Genomic DNA, 22,463 nt, shown 5'->3' on the forward strand with positions numbered 1-22,463 from the left:
GGTTGGTCTTTGAATTTTTCTGTTGCATTACAGCTTTTGTGTCATGATCTTTTACCACCTGCTTTTGACTGGTGGTATATATATATTTTTTTTAATTTTTGAAAACCTTTATTTGTAAACAAGGTGTACACAGCTATTCAGCCGAACATCCCGGAGGCACGGCAGCAGGATTAGAGACCAGAACTATTGCAGCACACACAATTTTGCGCAGGATGAGTGAGGTTAATTTTAAATTTTACAACAGGATAGTTACCGTTTGAAGAAATGAATTTCAATATAATAACAAAAAGAGCAGAAAACAAGAAAGAAGGGTGGGATCAGTCACAGAATCTAAATCATATATCTATCGGCATCTTTAAGGGGGGCCAATCAGTATACGCGTGCAATCAAACACTAAGCACACCCGGCCATCGCCCGTATACGGAGAGGCTAATGAAAAACATTCATGGGCGGAACCCACGGTCAAACGTCGAGAATATGAAATCAGGTAATGCACTGCACCGATCCCAGAACCAAGAAAGAAGGGAAAGGAACAGAGAGTCCAGTTAAACTAATGAAGAAAAAAGGGCCATAGAAACAAGAAACAGAAAAACAATAATACCCCAACCCCCCTCCCCCCACCCTGCACCCCTGCAAATGGCTACGGCCTACCCCCCTAGCAGCGTGCCTGTCGCCCAGCATCCAAAACCCCGAAATATAGCGAGAAAAGGGAAATATAAAAAGATAGAAAAAGGAAAAGATAGGAGAAAGAAAAAAGACGGAGGAGGAGAAAAAATCACATTTGCCCTCTGTCCCCTTACCCCCCCCCCCTGCGGCGCACGGTCCCAGTTCTAAGTATAGCAATTACGTAAGCAAGTTATTGAAAATAAAGCCCAGGGAAGGCGTCCGACACCGCCCCACCACCCGCAAGCAACAAAATGGCGGATCCCCCGAACTTCACGCACCCCCAAAGTCGAGATCTACAGCGTTCTCACCCTTGACCCCTCCGAATGTTCACAATGAGTTCAGCCAACTGCACTAGAACGTATCTAGGAAAAATCAAAGTTCCCGCCAGTCTGTGGACCTGCATAAGGAGTCCGATCAAGCACCTCAGTCCGTCATGATCCGCCACCGCCATGACACTTGCCGTTTTCCAGCCAAAGTACGACCATGTCGATCTCAAACTCAGGGCAAAGTCAAAACAATCGAGTGATGTTCGCAGCATCCGCCAGGTCGTATTAGCCGTAGGCTCAGGAGAAGAGAAGACTACAAACACATCAGTGGACGGATGCGTCGATAATGGCGGGCGTCTCTCTGAGACAACAGGTCCATTAGCACACAGTGTTCCAGGCGATAATTGCAAGGTTTCGACATTAAGGGAGTCTCGTTTGGTAAGTACCGGGAATAGCGTAGACATAGCAGCCAGCTCAAAGGCACCAGGCTGGTCAGGGTCCTCGCACGATCGGGCAGTTTCAGTGACATCCGCGATCGACTTCTGGTGGGTAGAGACCATGAAGGATCGCAGCTCCTTAATGGCGGCCATCACGGTCCTCAAAGACGGCTCTTCATTACCCCGCACCGCCTCCACACGGTCAGCTCCAGACATTTGAGTCCACTTCGGAGCGCCCGATTCCCCCGGGGACCGAAGTGCGGGTCGGGCAGGCGGGGATTGGAGGCTCACTTCCGAACAATGACGGGGCTTCTCGGGCGGGGGCACCAGCCCGGCGAGGGGGCCAGCCGCCGGGAAGGGGACCCCCGACCTCTCAGCCACCTTCAGGATACGTACACCTCCGCAGTGTGCACAGGACCGCAGGCACCTCACCAATATAGGGATGGGAAACACTCCAGGTCAAGCATCCGGACCACGTCTGGGGCACCCAACCGCCGCTGCTGCCCAGTAACCCGGCTGGGTCAGTAATCGAGGTCCCGGCTTACAGGCAACTCTGGGCCAAGATCTTTCACACGGCACAATTCCGCCGATCCGGGTGGGAAAGTTCTCGGGACCACACCGCCAGTATCAGCAAAGATTACCCTGCACTGTGGTGAGGCGCAAAAGCAGGATACATGACAGGATCTTCAAGCAACAGGCGGAGGTCGACGGAGCCGAGAGCTTATGCGGCCATCTTCGTTCGTCGCTAGGCTCCTCCTCCGACTGGTGGTATTTTAACGTGTTATTTTCTACAGGTTTTTAAAGACCTCTCGTACTTGTAATTAGGTGCTGTTCACCATGTGTTATTTTCCGCATGTGGTAAATATGGCATGCGTTAAGCGCATGCCTTAAATAGTGCACATAGACTACAGACATGCAGTGTTTAGCATCTGCCACAGTTTCTCTATCTCACTAACCCCTCTTTCCTTTTCCTTCTCTCCATACTCCAATCAACCTGCACCTTCCCTCTGCCATAACCTTAATTTATTCCCCTAGTGTTCTCCTTTTGTCTCTTCCTGTCTGCTCATTCACCCCAACTTTCCTCTTTCCTTCCGTGTGATTCTGTTCTCCACATATTCCACCCTACTGTCTTCACCTCACGTCTTCATTGGTCATTTCACTCCCTTCTGCCTGTTCATAAATCTGTCCTTTAGAATATCACAAGGTAAGTGAGGTATGTGAAGATCTGTTGTCCTATAATGTTAACAATGTGTTTTTGTTTGCGTCTTTGAATGAAATGAAATAATTTCCTATGGACAGCAGCCTCCTTTCTTAAGCAAATATGAATTTTAAAAAGGGGTGATCGTCATACCTCTAGTTACACTGTTTCTGTTAACAACAATTTTCGTTTTCATACGATTGCAAGTTTTAAGGCCCTTGCTGGATAACTGCCCCAGTGCCGCTCAGCCTACCTCAGAAGACCCTCTTTATGCCTAAGGTCTCCCTTCTGGCACTTCGCCCTCTCTGACCCAACTAATGAAGACATAACTTTTGTTTTAGTTAAATATACTTCATAGTAGTTTGCTTTAAATAAATCGTGGGCTATTCCTGAGTATTCTTGAAGTCGTCTTTTTTTTTTTTGTATGTTTGAAAAGAAAAATGTATTAAAAAGATCTGCATATTCGTTGGGAAATGAGATACAAAAGATACTTATTATTCATAGAAATATAAACTGTTAAATACAAGAAAAGTGAAATGAATGGAAAGAGAAAAGAGGAAGAGAGAAAAGAAAAAAGAGAGAGTGACAATGTACACATACCATCATGAAAAAAAGCTTAATAATTATATAACAACAATGAAAAAATCCATACATTAAGAACAGTATCAGTATATAGAGCCAAATGCATGGAGGTTTAGGGATTTCTTCAAGTCAAGAATTATAAGGATGTGCCTTACAAGCATAACAATTTAGAAAACTGTGTTCGAGGCAACCATAAGCGATCTCTTTTAACAGCAAGAGTAAGTGGGTGAACATATGCTCTATCTAGTCTACGATTGGAACAGATTCCATACCACCATGCCTGAAAATATATTTTTTAAACATCTTTTCATGTTTTCGTAATCTGTTGGAAAGCAACTGCAAGGAGTAAATCAATACTGTTAACAGCTTTGGAATGATTTACCCAATCATCAGTAAAACTTGCAATACAAATATTGGTAAAAGTAAACTAAGTGTGTTGGCAAAAAATGATATTAATCTACTGCCAAACTAGTGACCAAAACTTTAAAATGTATGGGCCTTCAAATACCATATGCCTGAGATCTGCCTGGGTAGGGGAAAATGGCCATCTTGCAGATGGAGTAATAGGGTCAATTTTATGTAATGTAGTAGGTGTAATTAAGTCTATTATAGATAAAAAATAAAGTCTGAGTAGCGTTAGCTGCTCTAGAGGATTTCTTTATTTTATTCCAGATCTTGTTCCAAATTGAGGTTGAAAATGTAGTCTTTAAATAGGTTTCTCAAAAAAGGTTTCACCTCTGTTTTATCTCTAATTTTTGATGGAGCTATCAAATGTTTATATAATCGAGATGCAGAGGGAGATGTGTACAAAATGGTGTTGATAATGGATATTGGGGACGAAGGAATGGGATTTTGGAGAAAATGATTATATGAAGACTTAATTTCTCGAATTAAAGATATGTACTTGCTTGATATGTCAGAGGAAAAGAAAAACTAAATTGAGCTACCGGAAAGGGAATACAAACCTCCATTCTGAAAAAAGCTGATGAACCCATTTGAGAACCTTTACATGCCATTCTTTCCAGAAAATAGTTTTATTATGTATCTTCATAAAAGCAATATGCAAAATTGATGACTGTAAAAATATTTATTTAGAATTTCTATAAGAGAAATATATATATATATGTTGTAAAACCTTACATGTTTTCTTAAAAAGCGGAAGAGTTAATAATGAAGGTTTAAACGTAAAGGACAAAAATTCCATAAAGGGAATGGGATGAAAAAACGTCAGTCAACAGGGGAAGTGAAAAGAGTCGTCCTCCTGTAACAAAAAATAAATGTGTTTAAGGAAAATGGATATGTGTATGAAAATCTGGAAAATTAGACATCACTCCCCATGTGTTTAGGTATTTTGAGACATTGAAGGTTATTAATTTTATTATAAGAATTGAGATAAAATGGAGTATGGTTTCCTATATTGGGAATGGGGGATATTTACAGGCATATTCGAAAGATAAAATAATATTATAGGAACTAACATAATTTTTATAGTGTCCAAACCACCCCATCAGGACAAGAATAAGGGACTCCAGTGGGATGTAAATGAGTTTAATTCAGTATGCAATGCTTTAAAATTTAAAGATATAGTTTCTCTAATGGAATTGGTAAACCACAATGTAAGATATTTAATTTTATCAGGATTTCAATGAAAGGAAGGAGACACAAAATCTGCATGAAAAAATCCATTCAAGTGAAGAATTTCACACTTGGCACTTCAATTTATAACCAGAAACAGATGCGAAATTATCAACCTCTAATAAAAAAAGCTAGTAAAGACGTCTGATCATCATACAGAAAACCCAAAATATTAGGATTTGAACTTTTTTTATTAAAAAAAAACTATGTTAGGAATTGAAGGAGGGGAAATAAATTATAGATAATTAAGAACATCTTAGTAATTGGGTTGAGATTCCGGAGTATAGTCCGACAGAAATGAGTAAATTCGAAAAGTATATCTTATTTTTTATGAAAAATATTATTGGTAGATGTTAAAAGTGAATCAATTTTAGTACGCTCTTTATTAGTCTTAAGATAAATTGCAAGAAGATTCCCTGCTTTGTTCTGTCTGCCATAATATTTGGCACTAGATTTAAGGAGATATGAATTTGCACTTTACGTTGGAAGTTCATTAAATGTAGAATTAGCTTTAACTAACTCATCGAGAGCAGATTTGAAATTATAAAATGAATGTTCTAAGTGCTTAATATGTAAGGTGAGTGATTTTAAATTTGAGGATGATCTATAATTCTGGGCCACAAAAGAATTAATTATCTCTAGAAGCAGCTTTAAAGGTATCCCAAACAGTTTGAGGGGAAATGCCAGGGGTTTCATTTTCCAGAAAGAAATAGTTAGCAAACTGCTCAAAGCGTTGTGTAAACTTGAAATCCATAAGGAGAGCGGTATTAAATCTCCCCATTTTAATACCGGGAGTAGGTGGAAGTAGATCTAAATCCATGGCGACTAGGGCGTGATCCGAATTAATACCGAACCTATATCTGAATGTGTGAGATGTTGAGCAAGTGCTATAGAAATAAATAGATAATCTATTCGAGATTGGGAAAGATGAGCAGGAGAAAAAGTATGCTCTTGGAGAGTTGGTTTATATAATCTCCATGCATCAACAAGAATTTTTTGAAGTATTGTAGATTTAAATTGGGAATGTACATGTGAAGGAATAAATTGTGCCTCATAATAGGATCAAAAACTGTGTTACAATCACCACTTCCACTCTTACTACTAAATATTCAATATCATACGCCATCAATTTAGAGAACACTCGAGGCAAATAAGATGTCTGGATTAGTAGTTGCATATAAGTCAACAATCGTTATGGGGATTTTATCAACAAACTGAAACCCATCTACCCACACTATCAGTTAGCAGACATCATGATTTTTATATAAGGAGTTGGCAAGGGGCTTGCATACATGTGTTGCATCGAATTAAAATACTTTATCCTAAATGTATGAACCTACTTTCATGCATGCATGTAACATTTGCAACACTCATTTAACTATCTGAACCTTTTAGACCTGCTGCTATTTTAATTTTTTGGAAAGAAGTAAATCATTCTGCGAAAAGTGATTTCCACTCAGTGTGTATGTTTTCTTCTTATTTGTACTTGCAGAAACAACTTCAGAATCTGGAGGATGCTTGTGATGACCTCATGATGCTAGGTGATGACTGTTCAGTGATTCCGTATCAAATCGGCGACGTCTTCATTAGCCATGGCGAGGAGGAGACACAGGAAATGTTGGAGGCAGCTAAGGTTTGTTAGCACGTTAGCGTGGGCACTATGATCGGTATTCCTTTAGTGCACTTGATATCTAACCAAAGGAAACCGACTGTTGTGATGAAAAGGCCCTCCCCCCCCCAACTCTAACTTGGGGAAAAAAAACCTTTGAAGTATCTTCTGAAATGAAGTATAACATGTTGTAGGCTGTAGTTTTGTAATAGTGCCTAAACATTTTGAACACCCATTGCCAGTGATAATGGAGGAAATGTGGGGATGCGTGGGTTGCTTGGACTTCAACATTAGGCCACAAATGTAGTTTTCACATATACAGTTCACAGTATAGATAAGTTGTGCAACTAGGAAAACATCTCATTTGAGTTTTAAACTTTAATCCACTTCGTTAAACCACAATTAAAGTGCTTTGAATGTTACATTAGGTTGCAGCACACCATAAAGTGTCTGGCAATCTCTCAGACGAGGCTTGTTTGAGACCTGTCCCTAAAGACACCCCTAATAACTTAGTATGTCACATTTATCTGACCCGTTAGAATAATAGTTACTTGCCATATGCTTAGCTACCAAGTTATTCATAGGGTGGGCTTGATTAATGCTACCTCAGTCTCCATTCGTAGTATATACTGTAAAATACGACTCACTATTAGAACAGGAATGTTTCCAGCATGACCTATGGGCCGAGCCCTTTATGGATTGACCAGAATGCATGTGAAACTGGTAATCCGACTTGTTGTCTTAGCTAGCCTGTCCATGGTAAAGACAAGATGCAGACCCTATACTGTGACCTGGAGAGGCACACCATTCATTCCATAGTTTGATGACTAGGGACTACTAGTCTTGTCCTCAGTTGTGACCTAAAGAAGTGGTGACAGTGTACAGATTTTGGATGATAAAAATTCCTTAGCAGACCTTGTTTCTGTTTTAAGAGAGAGTGCGACCTACTGGTCAAACCTTGATAAAGTCCCAGTCTCACCCTTGCACTGACTTTGCATGTACATACGAATGCATTTATGAATGATAGACGTGTAGCATATGTATGAAAGCAAGACTGTTTAGGGCGAGTGTCTGAGTGCTGGGACAAATAGGATCCACTTTGTACGCATGACTCGAGATGAAAAATGCATAAGGTTTCCCAAATGGTGGAGGTCTATTGTCTGCATTCCTGATACTGCCTGGTTAAGACTTGGATCCTGAAGTGGAGGAGAATGAAGCCAAGGCTGTCCTTGGAAAATCTGTCTGGACTTTTTAACAACGGATTGCTAGCTTGATTTTCCTTCAGCACTTCAATTTGGTGCGAGTAAGCAGATTTGTTGTTAAAGTAGGGATGTTTCCAGACCGGGCCTGCCCTTTAGTTTTTTCTATGAGTGCTACCTCCAGTAGGCTGAAAGCAAGCTGCAGAGCCCAAGGAATTACCCATGTTTTGGATACTCCTTCAGAAGCCAGTATCATCACTGCCTGCTCTCAGACTTATCAACTTGAAAAAAGTCCGCCCTGCAGCCATATATATAGTAATGTAATAGTGTGAGGATTGTGGTGCATTATGTGGTATGGTTGTGCGACTTTACCATGTAATACACTCTCAAAGCTGTCTTGGGTCCAGTAAGATTCGTTTGTAAAAACTTTATCTCAACTTAGGGTAACTGTGGCTTTGAGCAGCCAGGCTTAAGCACAGGAAGTGGTGTAAAGCGACAACGAAACGAAAGTCATGCAACACAAAAGAAATCCAACACCAATTTCAAAAAATTGAATATATTTTTATGAATGTTCAGAAACCAAAATGGGCAAAATCCACTGCTGGGTACTGGAGACAATGGGTTTTAAAGAAAACGTAAATCTCAGCTCTTTAGTCCAATGTGCAAACAAGCATTGGTAACCGTAAAGTTCTGAAACTTTTGAAAGGGTTGAAAGAGCTGTGCTATGCTACACTAGGCTTAGTTAGGCAACCAATTCTGACAGAGAGACCTTCAGGGAGGTCAAGAAGGAGTATTTGGATAGTTATCAGGTCACAAAAACTGGTCTCAAGTCCATTTTCACACTTTACTTTAAGAGGAGCATCAACATCAATAAATGGTCCAGATGCTGGATGCTGTGCAGTGGACAGGAGTGTACTGGATGTTATTCCTTGGTCCATGGGTAAGGTGGGGCGACTTTGGCCACAGCGCTCAGTGTCTCTGAAAGTTCTCTTTGAGTCTGTAGATGGCAAGCTGCAGCTGGGCTACCAATCTCCATACACAGCGGGTGCAGTAGTTTTCTTTGGTGAAGGCTGGTGTCCATCTGTGTCGACCAATCATGATTCATACAGTGCTTCCAGGTCCAGCAGATTTAAGAGCAACTTTTAGCTGTTCTGGATTGGTCTCTTGGATTGCCCAAAACCGAGGAATGTGTCTACTGAGATGCCGGAGTGGGCTTCTTCAGCTTTGGCCCTAGTGCCAGCTCCAGGGGGTCAGCCGACTGACCCTGTGAGTCACTTCTTTCATATGGGGCTCTGGGGGACTTTTCCATGAGCCACAAGACTCTTGCACAGTGCTAATTTTGCTAGCCCAATAGGCAGAAGGCGCAGTCTCTCTTGCCAGGACATGTAAGTTGGGCAGTCCTTTTTCAGTCCTCTCTCAAGTTCCATTGTGATCTGAGGTTCAGGGTGCCAGGGATGCCTTATTTATGCCCAGAAGGTTCCCTAGGGGTATAGTGTGGTCACTAAAGACTACCAGGATTCTTCCCACTAGTGAAAACTTCGGATATGTGTGTCATCTAGCAATCCCAGAGTGCACTATTCTGCTCACTGTCAAGATGTCTGAAACTTTCCTTGGATATTAGGAGCTTGGTAGCCCACCCTAGGAGTGTGGCTACCTGTGAACTATATGCTTCCAGGAAAACTGGTTTGGCCACCAGTCACCCTTCTCTTTCCCGCCTCCAGTCTGCCTACCTCAAACAAGCATTTGCCATGCAACGGTCTCACCTTTGCCAAAGTTAGAGCTATTGGCATTGTAAATGACAAATTTTTATTTATGTGTTGGTTTTGAAAACAGATAAATAAATAGCATTCTCATTTACAATGTCAATAGCTTAATCTCTCGCAATGCAAAACCTATTGCATTTGCACCCACACACACACACACAGAGCCACACACAGAGAGCCACACACAGAGAGCCACACACAGAGAGCCACACACAGAGAGCCACACACAGAGAGCCACACACAGAGAGCCACACACAGAGAGCCACACACTGAGAGCCACACACAGAGAGCCACACAAAGAGAGCCACACAAAGAGAGCCACACACAGAGAGCCACACACAGAGAGCCCCCCACACACACAGAGCCCCCCCACACACACAGAGCCCCCCACACACACAGAGCCCCCCCCCACACACAGAGCCCCCCCACACACACAGCCCCCCACACACACAGAGCCCCCCCACACACACAGAGCCCCCCACACACAGAGCCCCCCCATACACAGAGCCCCCCCATACACAGAGCCCCCCACACACAGAGCCCCCCACACACAGAGCTCACCCACACACAGGGCCCCCCACACACAGGGCCCCCCACACACAGAGCCCCCCACACACAGAGCCCCCCCACACACAGAGCCCCCCCACACACAGAGCCCCCCCCACACACAGAGCCCCCCCACACACAGAGCCCCCCCACACACAGAGCCCCCCCAAACACACAGAGCCCCCCCAAACACACAGAGCCCCCCACACACAGAGCCCCCCCACACACAGGGCCCCCCACACACAGAGCCCCCCACACACAGAGCCCCCCACACACAGAGCCCCCCACACACACAGAGCCCACACACACACAGAGCCCCCCACACACAGAGCGCCCCCACACACAGAGCGCCCCCACACACAGAGCGCCCCCACACACAGAGCGCCCCCACACACAGAGCCCCCCACACACAGAGCCCCCCCACACACAGAGCCCCCCCACACACAGAGCCCCCCCCCACACAGAGCCCCCCCACACACAGAGCCCCCCCACACACAGAGCCCCCCCACACACAGAGCCCCCCCACACAGAGCCCCCCCCACACAGAGCCCCCCCCCCACACAGAGCCCCCCCACACACACAGAGCCCCCCCACACACACAGAGCCCCCCCACACACACAGAGCCCCCCCCACACACACAGAGCCCCCCCCCCACACACACAGAGCCCCCCCCACACACACAGAGCCCCCCCACACACACACAGTGCCCCCCCACACACACACAGAGCCCCCCCACGCACACAGCCCCCCCACGCACACAGCCCCCCCCACACACAGCCCCCCCCACACACACAGCCCCCCCCACACACACAGAGCCCCCACACACACAGAGCCCCCAAACACAGAGCCCCACCCACACACACAGAGCCCCACCCACACACACAGAGCCCCCCCCCACACACACAGAGCCCCCCCCCCACACACACACAGAGCCCCCCACACATAGTCCACCCACACACACAGAGCCCACCCACACACACAGAGCCCACCCACACACACAGAGCCCCCCCCACACACAGAGCCCCCCCCACACACAGAGCCCCCCCCACACACAGAGCCCCCCCCCACACACAGAGCCCCCCCCACACACAGAGCCCCCCCACACACAGAGCCCCCCCCACACACAGAGCCCCCCCCACACACAGAGCCCCCCCCACACACAGAGCCCCCCCCACACACACAGCCCCCCCCACACACACAGCCCTCCCCACACACACAGCCCTCCCCACACACACAGCCCCCCCACACACACAGAGCCCCCCTCACACACACACCGCCCCCACCCCCCCAAATGCCTAAGCATAGCCCGCCATAAAAGATTTGAGACCTCAGGATTATTAAAATTAACTAAGGGTGTCTGAAACCTTCTCCGTATGACAACATTGTCCGTAATGGCCAACAAGGTCTACATAACATTTTGCATTGTAGCTCCTTCCTGTACAAACACGGTCTTATGGTCAAATTTGCCCCCAAATCCTATTAGGACCTTCTGTTTGTCTTGTTCCTAATTTTAACTTCCCTACTTTCATTTAGGTAAATCTAGGACCTATAGAAGGGGGCATGGCCAAGCGGCATTGGAGTAAGCCGCACTCCCTCGGCGCTCCCCCTCGAGATTTCCTATCCACTGCCATCCTGCAGACACAGAGGCCTGGTGGGGGTGGGGGGGGGGGGCTGCTGATGCCAACTATATGCCCCTTTCATCCTCCCCTGCACTGTATGACGACCCATAGGGAGACAATCGGGTCCCACTTAAGTCTTTGGCGCCATGGGTGCGGAGTTCCGATCCTTACGGTACCTGTGGCGACTGCCAGGTGGAGTACCTAACAACCAGAGCGTCCTGGAGGCTGTCGCCACGGTCCCAAGCCTGCCCCCTGCAGAGTCCTGACCTGAGTGCCGGTGCGTCATGGAAACTGCGGGGAGATGGGCCACTACGAGAGTGAACAGGGGGCTTGAAACGCTGCGACCATAGGCCTCTCAGCACCTGGTTCTGAGGTGCTCGGGCTGTGACTGCCGGACCCCTCCCCAACAGTGAAGATTGGCCTAGTACCTGCCTGTGCAGTACAGAGGCATGCAGCGCCTGACAATCGACCATGCCAGGTAATGCGAGGACTGTACTTGCTCGGCCCAAGCTGCCTTTCACTCGTTAGCCGGGCCCGCCGTAAAGTATGCCCTGAAGGGTAAATGGGGCAACAATTGATGGTGCATGTATGATTGCATTAGCAACCAAGAGTGGAGTCGGCCCCAGCACTTCTCAAGACAACAGCTGAGGAGCACGGAGAGGAGCGCTTGCTATCATATGACCCTGAGGGCTCTGGCTAATAGTGGACGGTGGTGAGACCGCTGCGGGAGGGAGGAGGCACGGACAGTGGGCGGGCGGGCGGGAGGGAGAAGGCACGGACAACGGGAGGGAGGGCGGGGGATAAACAAGACGAGATAGGCTCGGATGAACTTAAGAGTTCATAGATAGGTTGGACAGCATCGAACACGGACAGTGGGCGGGCGGTAGGAAGGAGGCACGGACAGTGGGCGGGCGGGAGGGAGAACTTCGAGAAGGCACGGACGGCGAGAGGGAGGGTGTATAGGGAGTGTTTCCTTGAAGCATCGAGGCACTGAGGAAATAGGGAGAGGCAGAGCGGTAGGATCTGTAAGCGACATTGGACAGCATCGAACACGGACAGTGGGCGGGCGGGCGGGAGAAGGCACAGACAACGGGACGGCGAGAGGGAGGGTGTGGGGGGCGGGACTTAAAAAAAGACACGGAAACGCCCCTGAATCGCGTCGTGACAGGGGAAACCGTGATGGACAACCATGTCTTCCAATGGCTAGCCTCCATTTATGGAGCTAGCCAATGGAAGAGCAGGCGGGACAAAGCCCCCGTACTGTTCTAACATTAGATTTCGCCTGCGCGAACGCTGCTGCGCAGCGAACGCCAGGCGAAACCTAAAAAGGGGCAGCCATACGTGAGTGTTGTCACCATTTGTCAACCAAAGGCAACTTAGTCTTTGAAGCTCTTCTTTTGGGCCAACATCCTAAGTGGCTTCCTGTAAGGGGGAGGTAACACCTCCCCCTGCAGCAAGCTTCTATTGTCCCTGAGCCTCAAAGTCATTCACCCCCTCCCGCCAGAGGGCAAAAGGCTGCCTGATGGCCAGCAGCTGTGCAAGGCCGCTGGGCAACAGAATGGCAACTTAGTAAAAGTTTCCTTTCCTTAAAAATGATATTAAATTGGACTTTGCCATCAGGTTGGGTTTAATGCCACTATTAATTTGATAGCTTGAGCAGCATCAGTCTAAACCTTAGGGGGTGAGGCATTTCTCACCCCAAACTGTTTTTTAAAACCTTAGACAGCGTATTATCATCCTTGGTCTGGAAAACAAGTATGAAAGTGGGACCCAAACCTCTTTGTTCCACTTCCAAGCTGCTTCCCTGACCAAGGAAAAGGTACTCCACAGAATACTCAAAACACTGCAGTGAGACCAGGGCTTGTTTCTGATGGCTACATCTGCCAGTGGATTCCTCACCTTGTGACTATCCCCTTGCGTCAGCAATATTCGAAAATAATTTTTGTAGCTTCTTGCCAACGTGGACGACGTCACAGAAGCACGGCACGCGCGCGGCTCCGCTGCCGTCACCGACTTCATAATAGGCCCACGTCGGCGTGATGACATCAGTTCCCTTTTTTCCGCGTCGTCGAAGCTAATGGTTTTCGAGGGATCCTCTGTAGCGTTGATAGTAACTTTGTTACTATTGTAGTTTTTATGTGTCTTTTCCAGTGTTACTGTCTCCTGTCGTGATGTCGACTAAGAAGACTGGTTTCAAACCGTGCGGTGAAAGCGGGAAGCTAATGTCAATCACGGACTTGAATGATGACTGCATATGGTGCCTGAGTTCGGATCACGACATCCAAGGTTGTCATTCCTGTAAGAAGATGAATCCGAAAGCCCTTCGTGAACGTGAGGCAAAGCTCCTGGGTGCCAAATTTAAAGGGTAAATAGGCCAAGAAGAGTTCAAGGTCGCTATCGAGGCGGTCGAGGTCCCGTTCGAGGTCGGCTTCGAAGTCGTCATCGGGGCATGCTTCCAGATCAACAAAGAAGAAACATAAGAAGAGAAAGCTTGGTTCAAGGCACCATTCAATAAAGGAGTCGGATTCGAGAGCAAAGTCGCCTAGTAGACTGCATCGAAAGGATGTGGTATCTCCTTCTCCCGAACGGGATCCGGAAGGTGAGGCCTTGCCCTTGGAGTCGCTGGAGCATTCACCGGCTCAGGGGTCGAATCACTCTCCGGCTCCGTCTTGGTCTCCAGTTCAGGAGGAGGAAGAGGTTCCCGTTCCTCAGGGCTCGACGACTCTGGCTCACCAACCCGAGGGACAAGAGGAGTCGATTCCCGTGCAGCCTCCTCGAGAGCAGCCGGTCGGTTCATATCCTCGTTTTCTGGGTCCAGGTCAAGACCCTTCGCAGTTCTTAAATGCCATCTATGGTGTTTATGCGAGAGCCATGTACCCCTCTGGAGCATGGGCTGGTCTCTTGGGTCCGTTGGCATACAATTTGGGAGTCCCCAAGCTTATGCTCCAGCGCCGTTTTTGCCGTTTATGCCGGCACCGACACTGCATTGGCATCTCTCGGCGCCGCCGAAGTCATCGACGCCGTTTCCTGCGTCACCGGCTCCGGACCGACCTCAAGATCTTCGGCATGGTCTTCCGACTCGGAGTTCGGCTCCGGCTCCGCGTTAGACGCCGGCTCCGGCTCCTTCTAGTCGAATCCAGATCAGACGACGTCGCTCCGGAAAGAGAGGTCGAGGCATGAAGCCCAGCGCCTTTTGGAGGAGCAGAGGTGTAGGGAAGCTGAGTTTGAAGAGGGTGAGCTTCAAGAATCTGAGGATTATTTTGATGATTTAAGGGAGGCAAGCGGACTAGAACGGTCCACTGATTAGGATTTAGCCTCGGTGTCGGATGCCCCTTCTAAAGATGTGGCTTTTTGTCCTCTCATCCTTTGCCAGAGAGCTTAGTGGTACAGGCGGCCTGCTCTAAAAGATCTACATGTGCTTTTCCCCAGGTACCTGGTGATAAGGATCCAAAAAAGCAGGACCAATCTGCGAAGAAAGTTTTTTCATCAGCAAGTATGGCCCTCAAATCTACGAATGCCACTTGCCTCCTGGGTCGTTATATCCATGCCTTAATGGATACTGTAAAGCAATTGACCCCTAAACTTCCTGAAGAGGACAGACAAATGTTTAATGAGGTGCTTGCAGACACTCAGGCTGCTGCTCTGCAGGTCATACAGAGCGGAATGGGCACAGCGGATTCAGTGGCTAGGGTCATGGGGTCTTCGATTGCCACAAGAAGAGCTGCCTGGTTGAAGACTTCCGAGTTCTCTGCAGATGTTCAGGCTGCTTTAATGGATTTGCCCTATGATGGCTCAGGCCTTTTTGGTAAAAAGGCTGATGCTGCATTGGAGAGGTTCAAAATCAGTAGGGCAACAGCCAGGTCTTTGGGGTTGCAAACTTGTGAGCAAAAGGTATAGGGGCTTTGGAAGATCTTCTTTTCGTCCCTACAAGCAGTCACAACAGCAGCAGCAGCAACAGCAAAATCTGTTGTATAAATCCTACAGGGGCAGGCAAAAAGCTCGTCCTCGGGGACGTCCGGCGTCCTCCTCCTCTTCCTCTACCCACCCACCTCCTACAACAGCAAAGCAGCCCTAGATCCGCCATTCCGGATCATGCGGGTCCTGTGGGGGGCCGGCTTACCTATTTTCTGTGGGATTGGGAATCGGTTACATCAGACCTTTTGGGTTCTCAATCTCGTAGAGAATGGGTATGCTCTTCCCTTTCGGGAATTTCCCCCAAATTACCCTCCTTGCCAAGGTTTTTGCTCGCAGGACCACCTACTTCTCCTACATGAGGAAGGCCTGCCTCTGTTAAGAAAAAGTGCGATAGAGGTGGTTCCGGAGCAGGAAAGGGGTCAGGGATGCTACTCCCGGTATTTCCTGATCTACAAGAAGGATGGCAGACTTCGTCCAATCCTGGATCTCAGGATCTTGAACCTTTACCTGAAGCAGGAGAAGTTCAAGATGCTCACTCTTGCATAGGTTTTTCAAGCGCTGCTGCAAGAAAACTGGATGGTGTTGATCGACTTGCAGGATGCATATTTCCACATCCCCATTCTGAAGTAGCACAGGAAGTATCTCCGTTTCACGGTGGGTTCGCAACATTACCAGTTTGCGGTCCTTCCGTTTGGTCTTACTACTGCACCTAGAGTTTTCACCAAGATGATGGCTGTGAGGGATACCGATATTCCCTTATTTGGACGATTGGTTGATCAAAGCGGAATCTCTAGAGAAGGTGCTCCATCATCTGCTGGTTGCAACTCAGTTGTTGTACAGGTTGGGTTTTACGATAAATGTACCAAAATCTCACCTGGTGCCCTACCAGCGCAACCTGTAGGTGCAGTACTGGATACAACTGTATGTCGAGCATTTCTTCCTCCACAAAGAATTTGTGACGTACAGGTTATGATTCCTTTATTTCCCAATGGAGCGGTCGTTCCTTGCCTGAAGGTCCTTCGTCTGCTCGTTCTGATAGCTTCTTGCATTCTGTTGGTCAACCATGCACGCTGGCACATGAGGGCGCTCCAGTGGTGCCTCCGCAGGCAGTGGTATCAGCACAACGGAGATGTCAGGGAGTCAGTCAGGGTCTCCAGAGAAGCTGTGGCGGATCTGTCTTGGTGGAGCGTGGAAGGCAATCTGTCTCAAGGAAAGCCTTTTCAGCTACCTCCATCGGTGGCCACAGTGATAACGGATTCATCCACTCTAGGGTGGGCTGCTCATCTGGGGGATCTGGAGGTGAAGGGTCTTTGGTCTCCAGAGGAAAGGTTGCTTCACATCGACCTTCTAGAATTACAGGCGATATGTTTGGGACTCAAGGCTTTCCTTCCTTCCCTTTGCGGTCAGTCGGTGCAAGTCCTGACGGACAATACTACTGCGATGTGGTATGTCAACAAGCAGGGAGGAGTAGGGTCGCATTGCCTCTGCAGAGAGGCTCTGCGCCTATGGTCCTGGGTTAGAGGCCATCAGATTTGTCTGATGGCAAATCATCTGGCCGGGGTTCTGAACGTGCGTGCAGACAGTCTCAGTCGGCAATTCTCGGCCTACCACGAGTGGAGGCTTCACCCGGAGGTGGTTCGTCACGTCTTTCGGATGTGGGGAACTCCTCGGGTGGACCTGTTTGCTCCTCAAGAGAATGCTCACTGCCCGTCGTTCTGCAGTCTCCAGTTTCCGATGCAAGGAGCACTGGGGGACGCGTTTCAGTTGAGTTTGGGTTCGCAACTCCTTCACGCGTTTCCTCCCATACCCTTGATTCCTCGGGTTCTGAGGAAGATTCGCCAAGACCGGGCCCAAGTTATATTGATCGCCCCGGATTGGCCAAGAAGGGTAAGGTACACAGATCTTCTCCACCTCTCCTCATGCCCGCTGCTCCGTCTCCCTCTCAGGGCAGACCTCCTCTCTCAGATGGTGGGGCAGGTTCTACACCCCTACCCCCACCTCCAGACCTTACACCTTCATGCCTGGAGATTGAACGGGGCAACCTGAATTCCTTTTCTCTCCCAAATGATTTGGTGGATGTCATTTTGTCGGCCAGGCGTGATTCCACCAAGTCTATCTACTCTTATAGATGGACTAAGTTCTCTTCTTGGTGTGGAGAGAAGTCCATGACCCTTTGAAGGCTAAATTGGCTGATATTCTTCAATTTGCATTCTCTTTGGCGCAGGAGGGTTTTGTTGTGGCTACGGTTAAGGGTTATGCTTCGGCTCTGTCTGCCGGATCAGCCATCCTTATTTAAATCTCCTGTGGTCTTGAGATTTCTAAAGGGCCTCATGAATACATTTCCTCCTACTCCCTTTATTGTCCCTTTATTGTGCCTCAATGGGACTTGAACCTTGTGCTTACTTTTTTAATGGGTTCAGCTTTTGAACCTTTGCACAGGTGTCCCTTGAGACTGTTGTCTATTAAAACTGTCTTTCTGATTGCGATTACCTCCGCAAGGAGGGTAAGTGAGCTTCAAGCTCTTAGTTCGAAGCCCCCATTCTTGACCATTCATGCTGAACGAATGGTTCTCAGAACCAGGGCTGCTTTTCTGCCTAAGGTGGTAACTCTTTTCCATCTGGGGCAGTCTATTACCCTTCCTACCTTCTATCCTCCCCCTCACCCTTCCAAGGAGGAGGAGAGACTTCATCATGTGGACCCTAAGAGGGCAGTGAGTTTCTACCTGGACAGAACTAGAGTTCAGAGTGGATGACCAGCTCTTCGTTGGTTTTGTTGGTGCCAGAAGAGGCAAGGCGGTGCACAATCGCACACTGTCAAGATGGATTGTCTTGTGCATCAAGATATGCTACTCTCTAGTGGGTAAGGAACCTCCGGAAGGTTTAAGAGCCCATTCTACTATTGCAAGATCAGCTACATCTGCTTTGTCTAGGGGTGTGCCAGTAGAGGACATTTGTAGAGCAGCAACTTGGGCCTCCCTCCACACTTTCGCGTAGCATTACTGCTTGGATTCCGAAGTGAGGAGGGACGGACACTTTGCGCTTTCTGTCCTCCAGGATTTTCTGGTATAGGAGAGTGGACACCCTCCTCCGGGAGAGGGGACTGCTGTGGGACTCTATTCACAAGGTGAAAAAACCACTGGCAGATGTATCCATCAGAAGAACAAGTTACTTACCTTCGGTAACGTTTTTTCTGGTGATTACAGTATCTGCCTGTGGATTCCTCACTGACCCACCCGCCTCCCCGTTGTCTACTCTTCTATGCCTATGCCTATGTTAATGGCAATGTTTTTTATGCTTATGTGTTATTTTCAAAAGAAGTGTGTTATTCGTCTTGATTTGCTACATTGCCTTCACACTGTGTGTGTTATCTTGACAATTATGTACTGTGTATACTGTGTATATATCTACTGTTATCGGTCCGTCCGTGTGCCTCGAAGGCACAGAAAAAAGGGGGGAACTGATGTCATCACGCCGACGTAGGCCTATTATGGAGTCGGTGACGTCAGCGGAGCCGCGCGCGATGCCGTGCTTCTGTGACGTCGTCGGTACGAAGCTACAAAAAGAATTTCTGAATGTTGCTGATGCAAGGGGATATTCACAAGGTGAGGAATCCACAGGCAGATACTGTATCCACCAGAAAAAGCGTTACCGAAGCTAAGTAACTTGTTTGTCTGCATGACAGTCCGCATCCCAGCGATTAGTGGGAGTCACCTGATGTCAGCTATGCTTACAAGATAGTTTCTCCATGCTTCACTGGAAGACAGCGTATGAAATTAAGATGATTTGCAATCCAGTGGGGATTGTAAAGTTACTCTGCACTTGCTGCATTCTACATATCTTGACGCTGCACGTACCGCAGACCCTGTATTTCATCAAACCTTCGTGGCAAGCTAACAAATGAATCTAGTACGGATCAGAAATATACTTTGCACTTGCTGCAGTCCATATATCTAACACTGCACTCACTGTAAACTCTGCAATTAAATCAAACCTTCATGGCAACAAAAAATATGGGAATCCCTTTGGGGGTCACCCCGTTTTTAGGATACTGGACATACGTCTATGGATACCTTTTGATCCATGATGTGAGCTCATTCCTGAGCTGGAGGAGCATTTCTTTTCCCAAAGGCCATCTTTCATCTAGACTATTCACGTTTATTTAGTCCTGAGGATGAATTTTGTAACAAACGATCTTCATCAGTCTTGTGAGAACCCAGTTAGCTATTTGCTAGTTGATTGCATCTAGCAAATTGTAACATGTGAGAACCCTTTTCTTATTTGCAAAATGATTCGCCCAAAGCCGCCGTAGTCTGAATGTGATGAGAAGACAACACACTGTTCACACTCAGTTGCTAATGCTCTACAAGAATCCATTTCTATTATATATTTGCCAGGTTTCAATTTTTTTAATATTTCTGCCATGACGTAAGTAATTAGTAAATAGTCCTATTATGCATAAAGTTAATGCCAGAAGACAGTTTAAATATTGACTAATCCTACCAAACACTGCTCTTGTTGTCACCCGGGAGAAATCTAATCTAGAAGTTTCTTTTTGCAAATTTTAATTACATTTGAGCCAGATCTAAATACAGTACTAAGAGGATCTGGGTGTATTATATGCTATGGGTGTGGGGCTTTATCGAGGAGTACACTCGCAGATACAGTCTTGAGTCCAGACAAAAACGTTTGTTTAACCTTTAGCTCAACCCTGTGTAGTTGTGGCTGCAAGCAGTAAGGTTTAGCAAAGGAACTTGGTGTGAAGCATTTAACAACACCAAACAATGAAATAAATAAAATCTCGCACCAATAAAAAGACACAACAATTATTTATAAAAATGTAGCATCTTTTTATGAATGTTTAGAGACTTTGATCATCAAAATTTACCAAAGGGTTCCGGAGATAGAGATTTTAGAACTTTTTATCACTTTTAAATTCAACCATAAACGAGCATTGGCAAACCTAAAGTTTGATAACTTTTGAAAAGTTTGGAAAAGTTATTGCGAGTATTCTAGCCCGCCTTGGGTGACCAAATCCAGTGGGATTAAGTCTATGGGGCCAGAAAGGATACTTTAGACTGTTACCTGGCCACCAGAGCATTTTTGAAGCACATTCCAGACTTTACAGGATAACTGCCATAGAAGTCAATTGAGTGGTCCTGATGCTGAAGGTTGCGTGTCGAAAGTGCTTAAAAGGATGCTTTGATTGTGGTGTGGTCATCGGCGGTGTCTCAAGGTTAGTTCCTCGGTCCACAGTAATGTAGGACGGCTTTGACCACATAGGTTGTGGGCCCCTCGAAGTGCTCTACGTTGCAGTAGCTGGACAGCCTATGCTGCACTATTGATCATGCTACCCCGTGGTTGGATGAAAACTCTTTGGTGGGTGGTGGTGTCTCTTGTGAACTTCAAATGCGAACTTGGACATCACTCCCGGGTCTGCCAGGTGCGGGTGCAGGTTTTGGCTATTTCAAATTTGTCCTCTGTTGTGCCCGGCGACTGGTAGCAGCAAAACTTCTGTAGTGGCTACCACTTTGCTCATTTGAGCTCTTTCAGCTCTTGTTGTCCTAGAGCTGCTCCCAGGAGATAAGCAACATGATCTGCTGAGTCACAGGTCCTGGAGAGGCTGGGAAATCAACTTATCCTGGAGTCAGGAGCTACAGGCACTGTCCCAGTCTTGCTAGCACAAAAGTGCAACAGGGGCAGTCCTCTTGATGGTGCAACCTTTCTTTGTGTGGTTCAAGGACAGCAGGCCAGTCCTTCTTTGCCCCCCCCTTCTTCTCCAATGTGAACTGAGGGGCAGGGTGCAATGGGTGCTCTATCTATCCCAGGAGAGTTCTCAAGGGGACCATGCAGTCACTAGCCAATGGGCTACTGGCGGCCTTCCTCTCTAGTAACGAAGTTCCTGTGATGTGTGGCATCTGGCTATCCTAGAGTGTCCCATTGTTGCTCCCTTCAAGATGGCGTAACCCTTCCTCTGTCATCAGGAGCAGGTTATTCCACCCTACAGATGTAGCTATCAGTGGGCTACATGCTCACGGAAAACCAGTTTGGACACAGGTTTCCTTCCTTTAGCTCTGTATTCTAATTGTCTGCAGTAACAAAAGGTATCCTGTTCAGGGATGTCAAAAGCGGCTTTCACGGACAGCTTCACCTTTGAAGCCTGCATTTTTGGCGAACACTCTTGTGGCCATCCTGAAAGTGGAGGTAATGCCTCACTCTGTGGCAACTGCTTTTGCTCCTGGGCCACACCCTTTTCCCCAGGTGGTCAGAAGCTAGTCTATGTGTCAGTTCCTCTGTGAAGTCACTGTACTAGCTAGAGTGCAGAGTGGCAACTTTCTAAAAGTTGTTTAACTTTATTAGTAACTTTGAATATTTCATGGGCATCAGGTCGGATTTACTATCCCATTTGATTTGATATCTCACTTGACCCTGCTAGGTTGCCCCATTCATGAGTTAGATGGGTTGACGTGCTAACCGTTTTACCCTGTGTTAGCCAACAGGGCTCCTAACCTGTCCAAAGCAAAACAACATATTGGAGGTGTTACTGCTAAGAGATATAGAAAATCATATGGCTTAGTTAGTAACATATAGCTCCCTGCCATAGGACTCTATAGGCCTTCTTTAGGGGAGGCGTATCCATATTACTTAAGGGAAGTGGTGGCTTTGCCATTAAGTGCAATGGCAAAATCGAACTGGCAGTGTCGCACACTGTTCTGTCAGTCTGCAGTGGAAGACTGGAGTCCATTTTGTCTCTGTCCCATTCAAGGTGACAAACAGTGCTGCACCCCTGGGTGAAAACTCTGCCTTACATTACATACCCTTGGTTTCTTGGATACCATATACTAGGGACTTACAACTGAGTCAGTCCTTGCCAATTGTATGTAGCCAATTAACATACCTTTTGTAATGGGTCAGAACACTGGCACTGAGGTCTGGAAAGTAGGCCTCGGTGCACTTTGAAGTCGAAAAACCAGCCGCTAACAGTCCAAATGGGGCCAAAAGTGGGAGGAACCTTCACAGAAAACCATTTTC

At 47.2% G+C, this 22,463-nt stretch overlaps 1 protein-coding gene across 1 annotated transcript in view; it reads left to right on the forward strand.

Moving 5' to 3' along the window:
* The window catches only part of PFDN4 (prefoldin subunit 4), a 97,609-nt gene that overhangs the window by 70,243 nt on the left and 4,903 nt on the right, over positions 1 to 22,463 (forward strand). Inside the window, exon 3 of the mRNA XM_086932482.1 lies at positions 6,277 to 6,417. Within this exon, the coding sequence (XP_086788608.1) occupies positions 6,277 to 6,417 (141 nt within the window). The remainder of the gene's footprint in view (positions 1 to 6,276; positions 6,418 to 22,463) is intronic.

This window comes from Lissotriton vulgaris, chromosome 7 (assembly GCF_964263255.1).
Source record: "Lissotriton vulgaris chromosome 7, aLisVul1.2, whole genome shotgun sequence".
In the NCBI taxonomy this organism is placed as follows: domain Eukaryota; kingdom Metazoa; phylum Chordata; class Amphibia; order Caudata; family Salamandridae; genus Lissotriton; species Lissotriton vulgaris.